Raw genomic sequence first — 23,363 nt, forward strand, 5'->3', positions numbered from 1 at the left:
AGCACAATATTGAAATATGTCTGGGTATTACAAATACACTGGCAGACAACAGCAAACTTCATCAATGCCACACTCAAGGGACAATTGCAGGCCATGATCTATGATGTTTGCCTTTCACTTGAGGGTGTTTCATCCACATTCCTTGAACAAGCCTTTTTTCCTCCCACAGGCAAGTGTCAGTGAAGTGAGGGAGACCACATTATACTTCAAACAGCCTGAAATGCCTCAGTGAAAAACAAGAGTGACAACCACAGTGTTTCACTGCAAAACTTACAAATTTTAAGGGCGCTCTACCCTTTATATGCAGAGTTCTCCCTCTAGACCTCTAAGATTACATTTTGAGCTTAATTAAAACTAAGAAATCAGCAGGTAGTATTGTTTGCAGATATGGAAAGCTCAAGAAAGAAGTTGACTAGAATATCACATTCAGATATTTACAAGGAAAACACTATTAAAAACAAATGTGCAAAACTGTGATGTAAATGACAATACAAGTTACAACATAAGAGAGCCCTGCTGCTGCAATCACAGGAACAAAAAGCTGGGGGCACAACCTTTGGGAAAAGCAGTCAGGGCACAGGTAAGCTGGACTTAGTAGGGTCTCACAAAGGAAACATCACTCAATAACTCGCCTTTCTTATGGGCAGGTCTTCACCTTCAGGAGAATCTTCAGTGTGACTCAGTATGACAGCCCTTTCTATGCCTAACTGTGCTTTCAGTGAAGAATTTTCTTCTAATATCCAATCTGAGCCTCCCCTGGTGCAACTTGGGGGCCCATTTAACCAGCCAACTACTTAAACCGTGTCTGTTTTCTAAAGATGCAACAAAACTGAGCACCTATTGAAAAACATCTCAGCACAGTATTCCTGGTTGCTTCTCTGGGGTTCCTCCAGCTCTCAGCCCTTGGCTGCTTTTGTAAGGGCATGGCCAAAAAGCCAGGTAACAGGAAATTGGGCAATTACTGTAATTAGGCAAATTAGGCAAAAACTGACAAACTGACAAGCTTTTCTGGGGATACAAACACAGCCTCCACTGACAAGATGCACCAATGTGCTGGCCAGCTGTCCCAGCAGTCTTGGGAGCTGGTGCTGATAAATTCACACAGGTGTGTTCACTTGTTCTTTGTTCTCTTTAATATTTTTTTCCAGTTACTCAAAGCTGGGAATGCCTCTGCTGCCCCTGGCTGATTCTCTTCCCTTAGCTGTTACACTCCTTTATGTCTACAAGGGATTTTTTCCTTGAATTTTCCTTAGGGGGCCTTAAAAATTCCACAATGACAGCTACTGTCTGTTTGGGTGAGGGAAGATTCCCTCTCAGATTCCTTACATTAACCCTCACACATGCCACCTACAGACTGCTGGTACACAATGTGTACCTAAGAAAACCCCCAGTGATAAATCTTCTCAAGTTCATGGCACTTGCCAAAGTGGTGAACCTGGTGCACAAACATAACTTTGATTTTGCATTTCATATGTAATTGGCCAAACACAGAGGTCAATTTCTTCATAAAGGGAGCTCACCTCATCATTTGTAAACAAAACAGGGCATTAAAAACAGCAGGTCCAGCATGTGCGCACACTTCCATTATTTTTTATTTGGAAAATCTGCAATTTTTCCAGTCTGGGCAAGCTTGAATCAAACCTAGCAAGAAGTTTGTGGCACCACTTTGCTGCCCTCACCACACGTCTGTAATCACTTTGATGGCCATTTCAGTCTGTCCTAGGTGTCCTTGGGTGTCCTGACAGAAAGCTCTTCTTTCTGCACCCATTTTTAAGGCTGCTAGTAGATTCACCTCAATGTAAGAAGCTTAAAGCAGCAATTCTTAATCAAACAAAATATGAATACCTTAAGATGGAATTCTCCTGCAGTACCGGCACCTGCTGTGTTGTGAAGAATGTGCATCTCCAACATCATAAACCACTGGGAGAGGGGGAAGATTTAATACTTCACATCCAAACCAAGGGCTGCCATTATCTGCTTGGAAAGCGCTTCACTTAACTTTCTGCAGTGTTAACAAGCAATCTTCTCCAGGCTACAAAAACTCCTTGTTTTGATGGGGCTGAAATGCTTGGAATAGAGTTTCCTGTCAAATGGGCTTGAAGAAGAGTAAGGCAGCAAACTGCTCTCCTTGTTTATTTCTCTTTTAGCAGCTCCTCAGAGTGTTGGTGCTCTCTGCATATAAGTGATTGATGTATCACCAAAAGTTTTTTCAGTGCAGGTGAAAATGGTAGATCAATACCTAAGTTTAAGAAACAATCTTCAGTGGGCAGCCACAATTCTTCAAATGCCTTTATTAAACTTACTTCTTTCTATTTAGATGGCAGTTTTGCTCAGCGTAAATGAATTTCTTAAAAAGTGTGTGTAAATTCATTTCTAAAATGAATTTCTATAAAAGCTGCTGGGTAGGTACAGCGTTCCTTTCAGCACTGCAATTCCAAGAGAAATGCAAAGGCCAAGACTAGCTGGAGCTTGCTGCAAAATGGAAGAACAGTTCAGTACCTCTCCTTACTCTGTCATTCCCACCAGGGTTTTTTCACTGCTTTTCTCCAATTGAGAAAGTTTGGTCATTTCAATTATTTAAGCATTGTGGACTTTTTAGAGACAAAATACTTTTAACAATAAAAGCATGTGGACTTTTAAAACTGATATATTGGTCTTGTCAAAACAAAACCAAAAATAAAGGAAAGGTTATTGTTAAATCACTAGCCAGCTGAAGTTCAAAGTCATCAAAGACTGAAATTGCTCTGATGTTCTAAAAAAATGGAGCCAAGGCTTGATATGGTAGTGTTTATGAACTATTACAGATATTTTGAAATGCAAGATGTTTTTTTATACCTTCTGTCTACATTCAGGCAGTTTTATTTTAATAGTGATGTAGTAAATGCTGGCTTGTCATTTATATCAACCTGCAGTTACTTTGTTTCTTTCCCTTTTCCTTGAAATACAGTCACATTGACCATTTTGTACATTTCATTGCTTTACACATTTTCAAGACAGACAAATCTTTTTCTGAAGATTTCTCCCAAATTACCAACTTATAATTGTTGAACTGTCTGCACGATGGAGACAATATGGCATAAAAAGAGTTCTCAGATTTAAAAAAAAATCTGTAATAGCTCAGAAACTGCTGAAATAATACACAGAATGCTGATTGGAAAAAACCTTTGGAATCCACCTCCTGCTCAAAGCAGGACTGTCACCAGCACCAGATCAGGTTAGGCAGGGCCATGTCACAGTCATATTTTCTGGAAAATCCCTTTGCCCAGGATTTGCTCCTGGGAAGCTGGGAGGCCTCAGAGAAAAAGGAAAACAAATTCTTATCTCATTTGCTTCTCCTGTGTTTTGCTGCTTTGGAATGTGTTTGGACATTGTTTACCAACAGGTGGTTGTTTCATTGGTTTCATGTGAATTGTTTTGACTCTTTGGCCAATCAGTGCCAAGCTGTGTCAGGACTCTGGAAAGAGTAATGAGTTTTCATTATTATCTTTTTAGCCTTCTGTAAGTATCCTTTCTGTATTCTTTAGTATAGTTTAGTATAGCATTCTTTAACATAATATAATATCAAAAAATAATAAATTAGCCTTCTGAGAACATGGAGTCAGATTCATCATTCCTTCCTGCCACAGGGCTCCCTGCAAATACAACAGAGCCACACTCCAAAATCCTCCAGTGATCGAGTTCCAGCAACCAGCCAGCTTCCCCTTTTTATTCTTCTGCATACGTTCATGCTTAGCCTGTGAGCACAGTGATCTCCAACCCTGCACACTTCTAAGCAAATGTGCTGCATGGCACAAGCACGAGGAGGATACAGCAATGTGCCTGTCAGCTGTAGTGTTTTGTAAATTGATGGGGTTGTGTTTTCCCTTTCATTCTGCTTCAGTATTCTCATCTTATTTTGTTGACGACTGTTTCTCCATCTGTACACAGCCACGGAGCCTAATGAGCCTGTATCAGTCATCACTTCTCCAACAGAATAGGTCTTTAATGCAAATTGGTATTTTAACTTTAACAAACAAAGCCTCAGCAGGACAGCACTGAACCCTGTTCGTGTCTCACTGCAGTTCCCATACAATTTGGGGCACACTGTGACTAAGGTTGCTGACTAATTCCCATTGTTTCTGCCCTGCTAACAATAGCTTGAAGTGAAAAGGGAATCTGGAGGCTTTTACAGTATTTTTCTCTTCGTTACCAGGAAAGATTTTCACATTCCTGAAAAAACACTCCTTTCTTTGCCATCCTGTGGGTCCTTAACTCATGGCCAGCCTGTTTTGTACCACTGCTAAGCACAAACTAGGCACTTGGATGTTTTAGCTCCTAGAAAGGCTGGGTAATTTTCTGTATTGTAAGCTGTGAGCAAAACCATCACCCATAAATGCAGTGTATTCATCAGTTGGGATACCAGGGCCAAGGTGAAAAACAACTTGGTTTTTTTACAGCTTCAGGAAATCCATCTGCTGTCTCATGCCTGTGGCCACAGGGTGGCTTCCTCTGTCTGCAAACCTGCTCACGGTGCTCGGGTAAGGTGGCAGGGAAACCCAAGTGTTACCGTGCCTAAGCAAACCCTTTCCCACGTCACCTCCTGTGTAGGGAGAACTTCTCCAGCATCAGCGTGGGAAGAACTCAAGAAAACACACCCAAGCTCTCACATCTTCCCCCACATTTCATGGAAACATGCAGAGTCAAATTATTTCCTCTCTCCAGGTATGTGTTATCTGGAGAAATTAAGAGCCGGCAGCACAGTGTAAAAACATGTGTACATTTCATTCCACTGGGGAAGCTACACATAAAGGCAAATAATTCCTGAACAGTGACTTTCCATTTCTTGTCCCATCTTGCACAGCACGGTGTCCTCACAAGGAACTCCTGTGTGTCCTGTTTTCCACCACTGATTAAGTGCTATACCCCCCCAGATCAGCTGCTTTCCTGTCTGCCCTGAAGCTAAGCCTGGCAGTGAGATGTCACAGCTCCTGCTTGCTCCGTGCTGTAAGCCCAGCTGGAAATGAGGCACCACAGAACCTCTTGTTCCACCTCCCTCTCTCCATTTCAGCCTGGTGGAGTGGGGAGCAGAATCAGAAGTAAAACTTTTAGGTTGAGATAAGAACAGTTTCATGACTGAAAACCAAGTAAAATGTAATTATAATGGTAAATAATAATCATAATATAAAGGGAAAGGGGAAACAAAGAAACAAACAAACAAAACAAAAGAGTGAGCACAACGCAATTGTTCACCATCCCCTTCCTGAACCCAGATTGGTCCCACTCCCAAGTAACCCCCAGTTTATACACTAGGCATGAGTTCTGCGGTGTGGAATATCCCTCCAGCCAGTTCCAGTCACACATCCCAGCTGTGCTCCCTCCCAGTTTTCTTTCATGTAGCTGGCAGAGCATCTCACACACATATTATCATATTATCTAATCACATATTTTCATTATTATCTTTTCAGTATTCTGTAAGTATCCTTTCTGTATTCTTTAGTTAGTTAGTAAAGCATTCTTTAATTTAATATAGTATCATAAAATAATAAATTAGCCTTCTAATCACATATATTCATTATTATCTTTTCAGTATTCTGTAAGTATCCTTTCTGTATTCTTTAGTTAGTTAGTACAGTATTCTTTAATATAATATAGTATCATAAAATAATAAATTAGCCTTCTGAGAACATGGAGTCAGATTCATCATTCCTTCCTGACATGGGGATTGTGGCAAATGCAATCAGTGTGGAGCTCTGCACTGGGATGAGTCTCATGACCTCCACACCTCACTCCAGCCATGGCAGGAATACAGGGCTGAGTGGTCAGAACAGAAATTGAGTAGCCAAGGTAAAGAGCATCCATTGTAGGACCCAGATGCAAAAATAGGCTATGACAGCAATAAAGCCAAAGCCCTGGGAACAGTATGATGTGTTTGCAAAGCCTCAGTGGAGGTCCAGATTGGGTACCCTCCATGCCTTGTCTTAGTAAAGCTGTGGGCATTGCCTACAGGAACCTCACACACACAGATGATCTCCCTGTTTTGATTTTCACGTTCAAGCACTAACTCAATACACCCAAGGCTATGCCTCTGCTAGTGCTAACAGGCTATGCATGTGCTAACAGATGAAATCCCTGCAGGAGTGTCCCCTCTGTTGGTGCAGTTTGTGCCCTCCTTTCACGGAGACATGACTGTGACACTGGGAAAAGGAGGAAGTTCTCTCTTCCTCCTGACTATCTTGTTCTATAGAAGTCACCTGCTTCCTGCCACAGCCAATCTGAGCATAGCAGCAGTGTGCCAGGAACTAGGAATTTTTGCAGGGTCAGAAGGGAACTCTTCCTTCTACCCTGCCTCTCTGCTGAGATGCTCCCCAGGGCAGCGGTTGTTGGGCATTTGTCAGGTGCTGGTACCACCTCTGAAATGCTGATGGATTTGCTCTCCAAAGTTCCTGTTTGCTAACAGCTTTCAGAGCAAAACCCTCCTGTTTGTGGTGAGCTGCCCAGGGGAAAATATCTGTGTGTGGACAGGGTTCTGACTGCAGCTCTGGAGCAGGGGCTCCCATCTGGTGCACCTTGCAGGATGGAAATAGCTTGGAGAGGCAAAATCCTGAGAACTGCAGGGCTGCAGAAAGCAACCTCCCTTTATATATCAGCTTGGAGCTGCTGGAAACAATCCATCTGCACAGGTGGCCCACTTCAGCATTCAGCAAATATTTGAAGTAGGGACTCAGATTAAGGTGGTTTTTTTAATTATTTTTGCTAAAACTTCCATTTTGCTCGTCTGTTTATGTTTTCCTTCATGATTCTGCAGCTCACAATTGCAGCCTTTCTCTTTTGCTTGCTCACTTTCCTTCTGTCCAGCTTTGCCATGGAGAATAAAAGATTTCAAGACTGGTGGCTTTGCAATCCCTGGCATCTGAGGTACAAAACTGTCCTGTTCACCTGAGCTGTCTCCTTGGTTCTGACACTATCCAATCCCTTATTCCCACAGTCAAATAGCTGGTGGTGGATGGAGGGGTCTGGGCACCCATCAGCTTGCAGTGTTTTGCCCACCAGTCCAGTAAATCAGCTCCATCTGGAGCTTGAGTGGTTCTGCAGCATCTTTGAAGTGATGAAAACATGTAACTCTAAAACCACTAATGTCTTAAAAGCTTTAAAAATATTCCCATGAGTGATCTCAGCTTTAGCTGTGGTACACACCACTCCCTGCTCCTAGATTTATCCCCCCAGCATCTCTTTCCTGCTATCTTTGATTCTTACATTTTAAAATAAAATGGGATCTTTCTTACCATTATATTTTCCCTGTTCTTCTGCTTTTTTTTCCTGCAGCAGCTGCTAATGCCAGCCCTCTTGATTCTAACTGCTGTTGCTTACAGTTTGGCTGGTTTTGGCCTCAAAATAGTAAATACTGACAGAAAAATTCTTGTCTTGGGTGTTGATGGCATTTGCAAGGGCAGCCTGCCCAACAGTTGCATTCATGGTGGCTGTTGGAGCTCAGCAGGGATGCTAGGCTGGGAAGTGACAGAATCCAGCAAGAGCAGACAAGACATCAAATTGGGGGGGTTTTTTGGGCTTTTCTGCCTCAAGACTGAGAGTCTTGGAGGAGAAAGAAGAGATAGCAAACACAAAAATCAGGTTTTGGTGTCTAAAAAGTAAACTTCTACTTAAAATACTTTTAGGAGAGTAATAAGACTTTTGGCTGTCATTATTGAAGAAGTAAGTGTGACTGGGTTTTGCTCTTTTCTGACACCTGTATCTATGATTACTGTCAACCAATTCTGAGCCCAGCACATCTGGTGCATGTTCTGAAATGCTTCAGTAGTACACAAGATGTCCATAAGTGTTTGTTGCTCAGTTGACTCCATTCTTTTAAGTAACCACTCTGTTTGTTCCCAATATTCAGCAGGGGCAGTAGATTTTAAGACCTCTTAAATATTCAACTAAGATTGCTTTTGTTTGCTCCAGCAGGAAGGGTTCCTGGTTGCTGAACCTGATGGAACTGCACAGATGGACCAAGGAGAAGAGCAAGAATACAAAGCCTTGGAGGAGACACACGTGGGTGAGGAACAAGTGATGTAAGTTTACAAACACAGAGCAAGCAAAATGCTCTCTGGGCTGCCTCAGTGCTATTTGAGCTGCTCTGTTTTATGCAGGTCACATTGAGACTTTGCTCTTTCCCCCTCAGGGAAGACAGCCTGCTTGCTTTGTCAGCTTGCAGGTAAGGGTGTGCAGGAAAAGGGAATATTAGGAATGTGGGAAGGTTTTTTGGGGATAGGGAGACACCTGTAGCATTGCCCTTGGCTCTGCTGTTCATGGTACCTTCAAGGACAGAAAGAACCTAGAGATGTTATGAGGATCAGTGTCTTTTTCTGTTATTTCTAGAGATGAGTGATTTTTATCCCAGTAAAAACCAGCTAAAAATTGTACCTGTTTCCTGTACCAGCTGCCTGTGTTTTCCCTCACAGTAAGGTCACAGCCTGGGATGATTGCTTCCAGTAGAATCCACATCTCCCACATGCCAGTACGTGGTATTTTTGGGGTTTCTAGGATGAAGGAGGAATTCGGAATTTGATTCTATGTTTTTAGAAGGTTAATTTATTATTTTATGTACTTATATTAAAGAAATGTTATACTAAAACTATATTAAAGATTATAGAAAGGATATTTACAGAAGGCTTAACAAGATACTAATTAAAAACCTCTTCCAGGGTCCTGACACAGCTGGTCATTACGTTAAAACAATTCACATTGTTTTAACTTAATGTTAAACAATTTCTAAACTACATTCCAAAGCAGCAAACACAGGGGAAGCAATCAGATAATTATTGTTTTCATTTTTCTCTGAGGCTTCTCAGCTTCCTAGGAGAAGAAATCTTGGCGAAGGAATTTTTCCAGAAAATATGATTATGACACCAGTTGTCTTGGTTTTAGATGATGTTTGCATCTATTTATTTCAAACCCCCACAATGCTGTGCTGGGTGCCTGTGTGTGCATATTGTGGGTCCAGCTGATGCTGTTCTGGGGCCATGTCTGTGGAACAGTGTGTTTACTGGGTTGTTTCATTGTTAAATTGACAATTACACAAATCATGCTACTGTCTGACAGCTTAGTCCTGAGCAGCAGTTAACTAAACTAAAATCCTAATAGGTGTTTCTCTCAGAGTTTTGTTTAGGTGTTTTTGTGGCTGGCACTTTATGAATGTTTTTGTAAGTCTTTAAAAAGTATTTAGGAATACTTTTTCAATTCTAATCTTTTGATTGTCTGATGAACTGAAAATGAACAGGAAAATTATGAACAGAAGAATGATGGCACTTGAAAAATAAGCTGTGTCAAACTGATTTTCTATTAAATGTTCAACATTTTCTCTTGGATAAAACTTTTGAATTCAAATACCATGGTTTTGCATTGTTAATGACTACAAAGAGGTAATTACGATTTCTTGACTGACTCCGAGCATTTCTGTGATGTTTCTGTGAGTGGTTTTGACAGTTTTAATAATTACTTTCTAAGGAACATGAAGGATGCAGGATTCTGAGAAAGCAGAAGGATCTGACCTCTGAAGTGATCTTCTTCACTTTGAGGAGGAGAATACTACTACTGGAAGTGTGTCCTCAACAGGAATTCTAGCTCAGGCAACCGCTTGGTACGGGGGAGGAGGAGGGAACTGGCAGTAATAACAAAGATGTTAATATCTCTAGCATGGAAGAACTCCCTGTAATGAGTGTGGCAGTATAGACTGAAATGCCTGTTCCACCCACGAAGACAAACAAGGGAAGAAATCACAGTGTGCTTCAGGCAAGAGATCGAAGCCATCGAATCTGTTGTGCTGCAGAATTTTTATTTTCAGCACCACACACAGGCCTGGCGCAAACAGTGATCTTTCACACAGGGGTGAGCTCCCAAACAGGGGAGATCATTCCTCAGCATGAGGAGCACAGGATCCCTAGGAAGCAAGGAGGCTGTGACCAGAATATGACTGGAGTATCAGTCTGAGTAATGTGGATACATCCATGCCTCCCTTAGCCACCAACTGCTGCCACAAAGGGCACAACTTCTTGCTCCACTGTCAGCAGATCTGGTTTAAGCCATTTGGTCTCTACTCCCACCTTCTCCCTGAGAGCCTGAATAATACAGTTGTGCTGAGTAAGTGTTCACATGGCTGTGCTCTTAAGATCCATGAGATGATCCATGCTTTTTAAATGACAGACTTCTCAGAGTTCATTCCAAACTCATTCAGTCCAATCTAGACCACAGGCTCACGAGGAGCAGGGTATGTACCACTGAGAGGTTTGGAGTCAGAGAAAAGACTGGCCAAAAAAAAAAGAAATAAATAATGTGGCCAGTATTGCTGTTAGTTCCCAAAAAATACAAATTTTAAGAGGTTTGTTGCTTTTCTTCCTCTTTTTTTTTTATATTTCCAAGAAGGGCTAGACCTGAAAAATCCTGTCACATTGTCGTTGTTTCTGCTTTCCCAGACCCATCAGAAAGTCCATTGCCACCAGAAGATGGAAACTACAATTCATTTTGGTGCTGTCCTTGCTGCACAAGCTGTTACCAAACCATTTATTTATTCTGAATGGTAATTCTGCCCCCATAAAGCAGCTGAAAAGATGTCTCTTGCCTCAGAGCTGGAGTTGCAGCCAATTGTGTACATTTGTGGAAGGGACAAAGCAAGGCCAGGGGGGTGACAGTCACAGAGTAAAAGGTGCCAGGGGCACAGAAGCCAAGCAGTATTAACCCAGGTGAACTCTTCTGCTATAAAATTGTTTCTGTTCAATTTTCAAATGAGCCCACAGCATCCCATTCAGCTTCATTGCATGGTTAATTCAGGTTCCCTTAGCTGGGAGCCAGGCAGAGTGGGAGAGCTATGAACAGCTGAGGACATTTTCTGTGCCACACTTTTCATGTTCTCTTTTAGTCATTCATTGAGGTACAGGAAGAACAGGCAGAGGGCCATTTTGGGATCAGCCTCTTTCTAGAGATGATGGCAAACAAAACTCTGTGAGGACTTGCCTGACTGCATGACTTCTCAGAGAGATGGCTGTCATGTTCTAAAAATGCCAGGTTGCCACCTAACTGGTTGTGGCCAGGACCACATGTTGGCTTTGGTGCACCTTGTGCCCCCATGGATAGCCTGGCAATGAGAGTGACTGAATGTGGGCTGTGGCAAATAATTTTACTCCAGAATATACCATACACAGAGAATATAGTACACTGATACTTCATGCAGAGCAGATGGGCAGGGACAGCACCCAGGTTCACTCCCTGGAGTTGTATTGCACAGGGTGAAACAACATAGAGTCCTGATCAGCTGAGTGGGGTGATCAATGCTCATGCAGCATTTTTGTGTTGCCACTCGATGTCTGAAGCACCCCAGCGTGTTACCTTTCCCTTTGCTTGAATTTAGTGCTCATCTGCAGGCAGCTGTTTTCCTTTTCCAGACTCTCCTAGCTGCTTCACAAACACCAGTGTTTTCTCTCACTCCCCTAAACTGTTCTTTGTGTATTTTGACCATGACTTTTTTTTTTGTTTTCCCATTAATGTGAATGAGTTTAATCATGAAATCAAGTGTAATTGAGATGCTCAAACAGGAAATCATTCAAGCTTAGCTGCAAGGGCAGCTTTTCAATTGATTTTCTTGCAAGTGAGGTTGAGCTTTTCACAGAAGTGTGTGGATCTCAGATGTTCCCAGCAATACTTGGGATGCTATCCACACTCTGCCTTTCAAAGATCTGTGAAGCAGTACAAACTAGGCTTCTGCTCTTCAAAAACATTTTGAAATGTGTTCTCTGCATGCTGCACATGCTTCAGTGTTGAACTTTTAGACTTATAACTCTCTTGAAATCCTCTAAAGCCCCTTGTTGTTGGGAGCTCTGTAACTCCAGGCTCATTGATATGATGAGGGAAGTTGGGACACAGGAATGTTTCATCTACAATGCAGCATCTTCTCTTAATTAAGAAGTGTCTCTCATCAGGATGACAGTCTGTCCATGGAGACCTCTTGATTACAGAGTTCTGCTACAGCAACTTTCCTTTTACAGCTATTCACAAGAACCAGCCTGGGTTGCATTTTACTGAAACTGGGGAGAGAGATTTTTCATGCAGGCACATTACTGGCCTGAACAGAAGGCAGCCTCAGATCTCTCTTCTGAGGAGCGAAGACAGAAAATTTTATATAGATAAATATGTATTTCTATTTAAAGAGGAAAAAGAAAGGAAGAAAAAAAAAACCAAACACACACAGACTGGTCCTTAAGAAGGACACAGCAGTGGGCAGTGTATCTTTACACCTTTTACACACTTTACACATCTCTTACACACTTTACACAAGGTAAAGCTTTTAACTTTTTGTGCTGCTGCTTTACCTGATCTCCACCCTACTGGATGTTAAAACTCCTTGCCAAAACTTTAATTCCAAGGTGAGCAGGCCTGAGGCCTGTAGAAACACACATTCTGGTTTTGCCAGGAAGCAAAGAACTTTCAAAGACTAAATTAATTAATGATTTAGAAGGCTCTTGACTGTGAAATGCAACCAGTTGGAGCTCTGCCTCTCACTGCCCTGGAGTACCTATTCAGAGACAAGTGCACTGAGTGATTTGTTGCTCCAAGAGAAGATCTGATAACTGGGACATGAAAATCACTCCCACCTGCTCTGGAGAGGCTGATGGAAACAACATGACATGTAAGCAGAAAGGATTTCTGTCACATAGCAAGAACTAAATGAAAACACTACACCTGCTGTAATAGGTTGTCCTGTGCCATTTGAGGCAATTTTTTCAGACTCCTTTCTCTAATTCAGAAATGGCCCTGAATCACAAATGTGTACCTACAGCCAAGTGCTTATGGATATGTGTACAAGTTGTAACCAGGAATTGCAGTGGGAGCTGCAAGGCACCTCTCCTTGGCTGGCACAGACACCTTCCCACCCAAAGTGATTTCCTGCAGAGCTCTGAGCTGGGTGAAGCTCTGAAGCTCTGTTGTCAGGTCTTCCTCACCCTCATTAGTCTTTAATGTATGGACACCTTTCCTGCTCCATGTTGGCTTGGAGACTTCTGCAGAGGGGGAGCATTGAGGGATGGACAGAGGAGTGATAAAGAAGCCCAAAGAAACACTGAGCACTTTCACAGGTGGTAAAATAGAGGATGAGTGACAATTTTCAGAGCCAAGGGATGGTCTGCCTTGCAGAGGGAAATACAGGGCAGAGCTGGGAGCTGCTGCTCCTGCACCTGACTGCTGATAACACCTATCAGACACGATCTAAACATGTAAATGCTGTTTAGGTTACACCTACAAATGATGTGAGTCTTAATCCATTATTTACAACACTGAGACAGGATCCAAATGAAGCTGATTGTTTGTGACACAAAAATAATCAGTCCAGAGTATTGCAGATCTTAGGACAAAGAGACCACAAGAATATATTTGTACTAAAAAGATAAAAGTTTTCTGAATAAAGTTTTACATCTCCAAGAGCAGGGGAGAGTTTATCCTTTCTCTGAAGGAGTGTGGCTCCATAGAGTACCTGCATGAATTTTTTATATAAAAATACTGGGCAGAATGGTTTTTTGTATGTTATCCTGTGCATGGTACGAGATTTATAGAGGGTCTGCTGCTCCACTGGAAAATATTTGGTTTATTGCCCAGTAATCAAAAAAAATGGATTGAAAACTACTCATGTAAACTGCTCATATCTTAGAAAAAATTGGGCAGATTATTTGCCTGCAGGATAATAAAAAGGCAGATTGGTGGGAGCTTTTCCTGCTTTTATTCTCCATGGTGACAACTCAAAGGCAACGACTTCGATGCTGTATGCATGGCAAATGTATAATGCCTGGTAATTGGGGATGTGGATGTCTCCCAAAAAGCTATAAAAGTGTTACATTTTCATTATAGAGTATTGTTACGTCCTTCTCCCCCTCATATTGAAAAAGTTCATTACAGGGGAGGACAATCTAAGTAAAATGACAGCAGCAAAGAAAGCCACTCACTCCCTGTGTAATGGCTGTGGTAGGCAGCAACAGAGGCAGGAAAAAAGCCCAGGCATTTGTAAACAGCAAGAGAATTGTACCCCTGGGCCAGGGCTCAAGCTTCCCTGGACTGAATTCTGCTTTTAGGCCAAGCCTGTCAACTTCTAGTTCACACTTCTAACTCACCTGCAAGTAACAGCACCCTGGAACTCCATTTGCTTTCTGAGTCATTAAATGCTGCTCCTTTTTGCCACTGCTCTCACCAAGGACAATGAAACCTGAATGCATTTGCTCCTGCTCTTTGCACTCCACACCTCTGACTGCAGCTGCCCTGGGGATGGAAACAATACGGACCCGTTTTGAAATTATGTTCAGCTTTCATTTTTAAAATGTTTCCAGTAACACCACTGCTTAGGCTTGAGATAATATCTGGAGGGCTTGGGGTTTTGTTGTGGGCATTCTGTAATTTTTGTTTTTATAGGGGGTAAAAGTGCCTTTTTACAAAATGCCACTCATTCTACATCCAAACATCTCCATTGGAATCCCTAGGCACCACACTGAAGGCTGACTGGAAAGAGCCAAAGGAAAGCAGAGGGGTCAGAGAGGCACTACAAGCATGACAAAAAATGACAGGCAAAAGGGAGAGGAGGTGATGGCCTGCCCTGGCAAGGCCCCAGTGCAGGCAGGGGTGAACGTCAGAAAGAATTATAAAGGTCACAAGACAATTCATGTGGGAATCACAGCAGGTTCCTTCCTTTGGTATAAGCTAACTTTATTCTTTAGATTTCTGCTCTTTCTAATGCTGGTAAATCCAGCTGGCATTTCTGAGATCACATCAAAATGATTGCTGTTCCTTCAGATTATGCAGTAGATACCTTCTGTGATCTTCCAGGAAATGAGAAAGGGACTTCATGAGCCCCAGGTGACATGAGGGTTGTTTCAGCATCACAGCTGTTTTAGAAAGCATGTACAGCCAGCACAGCCTGATGCAGATGCTACACCACAGAGGTTTCTGGAATTATAGAGGCAAATCTGCAGCACCTGGTAGATGCCAAAGGCATCTTGGCTCCTGAATTCTACTTTGCTCCAGTAAAAAATGGGCTAAAGCCCCTTTAGCTTTTATTGCCACGCGCCAAACCCTGTAACTGCTGACCAAGAACAGATCCTCATGCACATCCTGTGTGAAAGCTACCTGGAGAAACAGCTCCGTGCAGTTTCTCAACAATCTCCACACCATTCAAACTATTTTCAGAATAGCCCAGGCATGACAAACACTGTAGTGCTGCATTTATGTACCTGGAACAGTTTGTGGCAAGGTTTGACTGCTGCAGTATTTTGTGATTGCTCCTTCTCAGGGATTTCTCCCAGCAGCTGTCCTTTATCTCTCAGGGAGGCAGCAGCTCTGGGGAGCACTGCTGATGGCCACTTCTAATCCAACTCCAGTAACAAAGGTGGGGATGTCACAGCTCCAGTCCCCTGTACCATGTGCCAGCACAAAGACCTGCGCAATTCTGGCTGCCTCTTTCAGCTCATAAATGTTGAGGGTTTCTCAAAAATTTAAAGTATTCAGAGTGCTAATTTTGTTAATTTTCCATTTCAGTGGTAATGGAGTGTTCTGAGGATCTTCACACTGAAGCCACCCATTGGAACTTTTACAATGTACTTTGAAGGAATGATGGGATTGATGAAAAGTCATTACCATTGATATTTATTTGCCCATTCCATTATATAAAAACCTTTTTTTTTCCTCCAGTAGCAAAGATTACTTTTTTTGACAGTACAGCCAAATCTACTGCTAAAGCTTGATCCTGCTTTTGCTCTAGGGGATCTTTTAAATTTTTACAGGATTCTTTCTCAGTATCTGTTTTCTTAGCAAATCACTGTTGTGATGCTGTCATTTGAAGACCACAAAACTCTCCATGTCCTTGACATAACCCAGACATCCATATCCAGTAAGAAAAGGATTTTAATTTTATGCCAGCAATAAAAATTCATCACTGGAAAACTTATAACTTAAGACCCCATATTAACCAGGCTCATTATTTCCCAGCACCAGCATTCTGCAGGTGTTCTGAAAGATGGCATAGACACAAACCATTACTCCTCTCCTGAAAAATGAGCTGTCTGTCTGTCTCTGGCCCCCTGCTCCCCTGCTGCAGGAGTCACAGGTCATTAGGGTTGTGTAGCTGTGCAGATAGTCACCCCTCACTTCTTGATTTGGTCCATTTGCTGCTGCTGCTGCTGCAGACACATTTCTAATGGGAAAAATAAAGGTGGCCTGAGGACAGACATGATCAGTAACTGAAAATTCCTGCAGATTTGTACAGAGAGATAGGGAATTCAAAATTGTAGAGCAAGGTTGCTGCTGCTCAGATCTGACTTCAGGAAATTAAGACCTCCTTTTTTTTCTTCAGCTGAATCTTTTATCATCTGGTTCAAACTCACAGAATCACTAGTCATAAAATCTTCAGTACTTTTCCAGGTACTTCGATTCAAGTGATGCTTCCAAATTCTCACAAACAATTGTTTGTACAATTAAAACCGTTTTCTTAAAAGAATTGGCTTGCAACTACTATTGGCTTGCAACTATTTATAAGCTAGATACACAAATGGTAACTTCTTACACACAGTGTACAGATGCCCTAAAGTACCAGCACTGAACAAACAAAACTGACTCAAACAAATGAAGATTTGTATTTTTAATACACACAGCTCATTCCTGAGGGCTTGATCAAATAAACTACAGTGACTGAGATAAGGGACAGAACATAACTGAAATGAAGAGATTGTAATGCTCAGGCTTTCAGTATGAGCTTAAAATATAGAGGTATTCAGAGACTGTAAAACCACTGGTTTGACCCCTTTTTGGGATAGTCAGATGCATTTTAAAATTTCTGTCAACTGTTTCCTGGATCTGATGGAAACAATAGCAGGGCTAAGCTGCCTTGAAATTCATGGCACAGGGGTTGCCAAGATTGAAACTTTAAATCTTTAAATCTTGGAAGGCTACCTCTGCACAAACAATTCTGCAATTCCACAACTGTATGTTCCTGCTGGCTATTCCCTCTCTGGCCAGGAAGACCCAGGACAGAGATTTCCAAAACTACAGCCATCACTAGAGGAGTGTGAGAGAAGAACATCATCCTTTCATCAACTCACCTTCTCACATGAAAACTGGCATCAAATCAATGGAGATTATTTCTGTGGAGAAACATCAAATCTATGGAGATTATTCTTCCTCTCCCCTGACAATTCCTGGTGGATAAACTATCTGGCAAAGGAGTAACACAGAAATTAATCTATCATTTTTATGGAGAACTGCAGTGATGTTAATATACCTTGTGTTCCAAACAGTAGTGCCAGTATGAGCATCTGAGGCCAGACAGCTTCCCAAGTTCCCAGAGGAGCAACAAAGATGTCATTTCAGAGGGTGATAAAAAAAAAAAGTCCATAACACAATAGGGCATTATGTTGTTTCTAGGTGTAATAGGGATCAAGATACTGGACCTTAAAATGTTCTCATCATCTTCCCTCACATGGTGATTTTAGCAGCTAAATAAATGACTGTATAATACTCTATGAAAACCAGAATGTCAGGCTTCCACATGGTGTGAAGCACTCACTTCTAAATAAAGCTATTCCTGAGACAACAGCCACTAAAACCACATCCCAACCAAAGTGAATGGAATGGTTTTTAGTGAAAAGGGTGACTTTCAAAGCTTGTAGCAATCCACAGTGCTTGTTCTTTTCCCACTGCTGTTACTGCTCTCTTCAGTAGTAGCTTCTTCTGGGAAACTATTCCCAGAAAGGAGTGATACCAGTGGCACAGGATGAAGGTCTGCAGCTGCCCTCTCACTGAGACTGTCCCCTTTTTGCTTCCTTGGAACAAAAAGGCCACTCACTAGAGTGGCAGAAGTGTCTGGTGGTGCTGGAAGCAGAGCACTAGGAAGGCCAGAGCACTGCTTTTAAAACAGTGGAGCAGGTGCTCCAGCTTGAAGCTCTACAGGCTCACAGCTGAGCTGCAAGGAAATGCAACAGCATCAAAACAAAACACAGTTGGGGGGGCAGGGGGGAAACAAATCATGCTCTCATCACAATAAAAGCTACTTTGACCCACTTTCAGAACAATACATCAATCTCACCTGCAACTCTCATTACACAACGAACAGAACTAAATATATTGAACAAACCAGCTCATAATTGTCTCTTTCCCCATTCAGCCCTTATCAAGGTAACATCTCATCAGTCATTTTCTTACAGTGTCTGAAAGGATGTGGATTTTCTTTCGTGATTTAGGGCCTGATCAGCTGGAGGCAGTCTGCAGTTGTAAGAACAAGGCCTCCTCCCAGCACAGGGGTGATACAGAAAAGGCTTTAGGTATGGAGACAATTTTGATCCAAACAGAGAACCGAAGAGACAGAGAGAGCAAGAGGCCTCCCTCTGCACATGGGACAGGGCAAGAGGCACAAAGGCAGCCTCACTTGTAGTTCAGGGCTGCAGGGAGGGCTGCAGAGGCAGTAGGGACGTGGCTGCCATCCAGAGCAGAATGGAGGGCACTGGAAAACAGGGCACCAAAGAGAGCCCCAGCCTCATTTTCCTGGCAGACTCCCAGAGCCTCTGAGAGCGAGTGCTGTCCATGGGAGTCTGTCTCCTACAAAAGCCTCAGCTCCCCTGGGTGGAACAAAAAGTTGAAACAGTCCATGGCTGATGGCTGCAAAGGTTCACAGAGGCATGTCTTGCTTGTTGCTCTGCATCTTCTCCACTGCAGTCACCTCATGATATCCAGCCCATCAACATGACAGGTCCACAACAACTTCAAACCACAAGGGACATCCTTGTTGGGAAATCATTCTGAGAGGAAAGAGAGAAGATTAAATGTCAACAGGAAATCTCCCATTGGTACAGACAAAGGGACAGACAAAGCTTTGACAGAGACAAAACTAAACAGCAATAGCTTTGCCCACTCACAATCCAGTCCTCTCTCCCACAGCCAAGTTATTCTAATGATAAGGTTTCCCTCGTGGTGCAGATTTCCCCAGCTGGGTTAGATGGGGAAGATCCCCTTCCCCAGCAACTATGACCTTATCAGTCCTCACCAGCTTAGGCTGTGGCAGGATGTTTTGCACTTGCTGGTATCCTGGGTGAGGAATGCCTTTGGCTTGAATGGCCCCCATGGGCTCACGCACCCATGGGAGTCTGTGATCTCACCCCTTCCAGAAAGATGCCCTTACATCATCCCCTGCCAGCAGCCCTGTTCCAGTCCAGAAAAACAAGAGCCTTTCAACCCTTCTTTAACAAGAATCAAAGCCAAAGCAAAGCCCTTTAATTTCTGTAAGGCCTGGGTAACCTCCCTACCCCATTCCTCCTGAACTCTAGATAAACTCCCTCCGCCTTGGATTACCACGCCACAGATGCCAAAGACATCCCTTACCTCCCCAGTCCCAGGCACATCTGGCTTTCCCCTCCGTCATGGGCTCCTGTGTAGGAGCTATTACCCTTTCTGGCTGCCTATCCCCCCAATTCCTTCCCCCCTTCCCACAGCGAGTGACACCCAGATGTCGCAGACATCTTTTATGGAAAATCCTTTCCTTAGGATTTTTCCTCCTGAGAAGCTGAGAGGCCTCAGGAACAAAATGTAAACAATGGTTATCTGCTGCTGTGGAATGCAACAGGTGGGTCTGTGATTGGCCCATGTTGGTTGTTTCTAATTAATGGAAATCACAGTCAGCTGGCTCGGACAGAGAGTGCGAGACACAAGCCTTTGTTATCATTCCTTCTTATTCCGTTCTTAGCTGGCCTTCTTATTAAATCCTTTCTTCTATTCTTTTAGTATAGTTTTAATGTAATATATATCATAAAATAATAAATCAAGCCTTCTGAAACATGGAGTCAAATCCTCGTCTCTTCCCTCAACCTGAGACCCCTGTGAACACCGTCACACCCAGACTCCAGGTGTCACCCTCCTGGAAAACCCCCTTCCCCATCAACTCTGGTTGGTAACCCCTGCCTGGTGGCTCTCCACTCAGCCTATTTGGACCAGGACCACCAGACATGGCCTCACTGTTTTCTTGGGGTCCTTTTTCCTCTTCTTGTCAGAGGCATTGAGGTAGGCCTGTTCCCTGGCCCTGTAGGAAGGGCCTCGGCTCAGCTCCCTCTCGCTGTAGGGAGGCAGGCTGTCCTCCTCCTCCTCGTCCTGCTCGGGGGACGACGACTGCGGCGGCGGCGGCTGCGACTTCTCGCCTTTGTAGGTGGAGGGCGGCGACCAGGCATAGTAGGTGCTGCCTCCCCTCTGGCTGGGCTGCGAGCTCAGCTTCGAGGGGGTGGCACAGTGGTCACCGCTCTCGTCGTAGCTCCGTGATTTCCTGTCCAGGACGCTGCTGAGGTAGGAGTGATCGTATTTCTGGCTCCCTCCGGGCGTGCGGCTCACCAGCCGGGGAAGGTGCTTCTCCTCGTGGGCGCGCCGGCGGGGCGGGCTGTAGGACCAGCCCCGCTCCGAGTCCGTCAGCGGCTCGCGGCTGGCCCTGCAGCGCTTGCTGTAGTATTCCTCCAGGGAGCTGTCCTGGCGGGGCAGGGCCCCGCCGCGCCCGCCGTGCGACTCGGAGCGCTCGAAGCGCCGCAGCTCCTGGCTGTCCGCCCGCCGCGGCCGCTGCTGCTGCTGCTGCCCGTAGGACTCGGCAAAGGCCGCCAGCTCGTCCATGGACACGGCCGGCACGCCCACCGAGAAGCTCTTACGGGACAGCATCTCCGACTTGGATCTCTGCTGGCTGGAACAGGGAGGAGGTAGAGTTAGATCCAGCTGCACTCTTCCCCCCGGCTGCCTGCACAGACAATGGAGGGAAACACGCCCTCCTGGGGGCATGTATCATCTGAGCTGTTTTCATCGTCTTCCATAGGAAGAGAATCTATCACATCCTTGAAACCTCGGGTTCTCTCTGCTGAGTGTAAAGGCAGCTTAGTGCACATAGCTCAGGTTCTTTGTGTCTAATGTTACCTGAGGTTATCCCCAGGGTGCATCTGCCCTGTCCTCCAATATGCAGGGCTGGACCTGCTTCTCCTTCATCCCAGAGCTTGTAGGTGTATATCCTGCTGGAAAAACCCAAGAGCCCAGCCATAGAAGCTCACAGCAGGGCAGTTTTGAAGCAGGTTTAAAGACAGTGAGCTGGTACAATAACCCAGTACCGAAGGAAGAAAATCCCTGCCATTGCTTTTGGAATACTGGGCTGCTTGAGGGAAGGTTGGGCTATCTCTCTTTAGGCACCAGAGTGCGAGTCCTTCAGCCTGGAGCACTGGTCTAGCTGCACCAAAGCAGGAGGGTGTGACTCCTATATAATAAAGCACACCAGCATTGGGAAGTGCTGCATGCATCAGGTACAAAGCTCAAGAGAGAGATTTGCACTTTCCCACCATGGGAAGCGTGGCTTAGTTCCCTATTGATCTCACTTTTACATCCCACTGGGACTGGGGTTTGTACCTATCTTCACCCTGCTAGGGAATCTTCAGCAGGCTCATTGTTCCTTAATGGATATGGCGTTGCAATACTCAGAAGGGGCAGAAATAAGAATAAATATCTACTTCAGGAAGAAAGAAGTATTATGACTCTTAATATCAGCAGGAATAGATGATTTTTACAGATCTGCTTGCCAGTGCACAAGTGCAGCTCTTGTTACATGTTACGAGTTGCAATCAGCTTCATTCTGACCTCATCTAATAATCTGTCCAGATTTCCTATTTCTCCCTAGCCCCTCTCTCCCACTAAGCAGAGCAAAGGCAGCAGGAAACAGGGGAGAGCTACCAGTCCATCTGTCCCTTCTGCTTTCTTCAGCGCTTTGCCAGACAGAGCTGTCCCCTGCCGCGGTGTCCCTCACCTGTGCCAGTAGCCGTCCCGCTCGTCCCTGTAGTCAGACACGGCCTGGGAGCGGGAGGTGCTGCCCACCATTCCCGCCCAGTACTCGGCGTCGCCGTCCGCGTCCCCCGCGGGGGGCAGGGGCTTCCTGCGCGCCTGCCGGTAGGGCTGGCGGAAATTCAGGTCCTCCTCGTGCAGGGAGCTCAGCTCAGACACGGTGTTGTTATCTGCAGGGGAGAAATGAGATGGGCATGGCCTGATGGCAGCCAGGCGGGGATTCTGAGGGTATCACAAACAGCGGGAGATGCCTGCGTTCCACATAACTGACCTCACCCTCTGGGAAGAGCTTTCCACCTGTGAGCTCCCTGTCCTTGCAAGGTGGTCACTGAGCTTGGTGGGACACCACTACAGCACAGAAGTTGTGCCCCCTCCCCTTTTCCTGGCTGCCTCTGGATTTGGCCTGACTTGCCCAGCTGAAACAAAAGCAACCCCCTCAAAAAAAGATTAAGGAAAAAGTAAAAGTCTGTCTGAATCACTGTCAGTCTCTACCCCATCAAGCACACTGACATCTGTAGGCCTGACATACCAATCTGCAGAGGTCTTTTTATAGTAAATCTTGTGGGTGGAGAAGACAGTGTGCTCAGCAATGACTGTTTTAGAAGTATATATAATTTGTTCGTTATGCCTAATCTGTACAGAGCTTTGATGTAGTGTCATTCCTTAAAGCCCTTCCCCTCAATGATTTTCAGGATCCCACACGTCTGTTTCAAGTGAGCCTCTAGCAGTGCCTAACATGGGTTAGCTCTGTGTGCTGCCCACAGGAACTGAGCCCCCAGCCTGCGCTGTCCTCTGCACACAGCAGCCACAGGACAAGGAGCAGCACTGCAAGCCCTTCCCACACTCCTTGTTCCATTCTGCACCTCTGTCTCCTAATGTGGAAAGATCCTCCCTTGGGTTTGTATTCTGACACACATTAAGTGCAGCCTCGGCCTTTATTTAAGGAAATAAAGCTTACCAGAGGCTATGGGAAGTTCCACAGAGAAGCTCAGTTCTCAGTTTGCACCATGTCCCTATTCACCAACCTGCACCTTCTGCAGGACAACAGCCACTCCAAACGAATGTCCTGCTTCCTTCAAGCCACACTGTGGTCACTGAGCCCACAAAAGACACTTTCAATAAAATCATCCTTCTTCTATTTTGCTATGCTGGGAATATACAGACACCACACTCTCAAGAAATTGTGAAAACAATATCCCAGCTATTATCACACCACAGGCTGTAGAAGGTATGAGTAGGATTTGGCTTTTCAGATGCAGACGATCCCAAAGTTTAATTATACAAGTGGACAATTTTAATGAGCTTTTCAGTATCCCTCATTTTGCTGTAAGAATGATTAGGTAAGCACCAGACTTTTAAAATCAGAACATACCTGTAGATACCTACAACATAGACTTTATCTGTCTCAACTAGCTTATCCTGGATATCATATCCTAGGGGCTGACTCTGAGACAAACCAAGTGAACTTTTAACTATGAATTTTCCAGTCTTCCTTAGGTCAGTGGGGAAAAAAAAAATCAAAC

The 23,363-nt window shown here is 44.2% G+C and overlaps 1 protein-coding gene across 5 annotated transcripts in view; it reads right to left on the bottom strand.

Moving 5' to 3' along the window:
• Positions 1–15,888: 15,888 nt before the first annotated feature.
• Positions 15,889–23,363, bottom strand: part of ILDR2 (immunoglobulin like domain containing receptor 2) — a 38,585-nt gene continuing 31,110 nt past the window's right edge. For 4 of the 5 annotated variants that reach the window (XM_063150164.1, XM_063150163.1, XM_063150162.1 and 1 more), the window contains 3 exons: positions 21,806–22,010; positions 20,002–20,704; positions 15,889–18,791 (listed from right to left, as the gene is read on the bottom strand). In XM_063150164.1, coding sequence (XP_063006234.1) covers positions 18,756–18,791; positions 20,002–20,704; positions 21,806–22,010 — 944 coding nt within the window. In that variant the 3' untranslated portion in view covers positions 15,889–18,755. The other variant, XM_063150160.1, reaches the window with a different exon arrangement.

Source organism: Melospiza melodia, chromosome 2 (genome assembly GCF_035770615.1).
Source record: "Melospiza melodia melodia isolate bMelMel2 chromosome 2, bMelMel2.pri, whole genome shotgun sequence".
Classification (NCBI taxonomy): Eukaryota; Metazoa; Chordata; class Aves; order Passeriformes; family Passerellidae; genus Melospiza; species Melospiza melodia.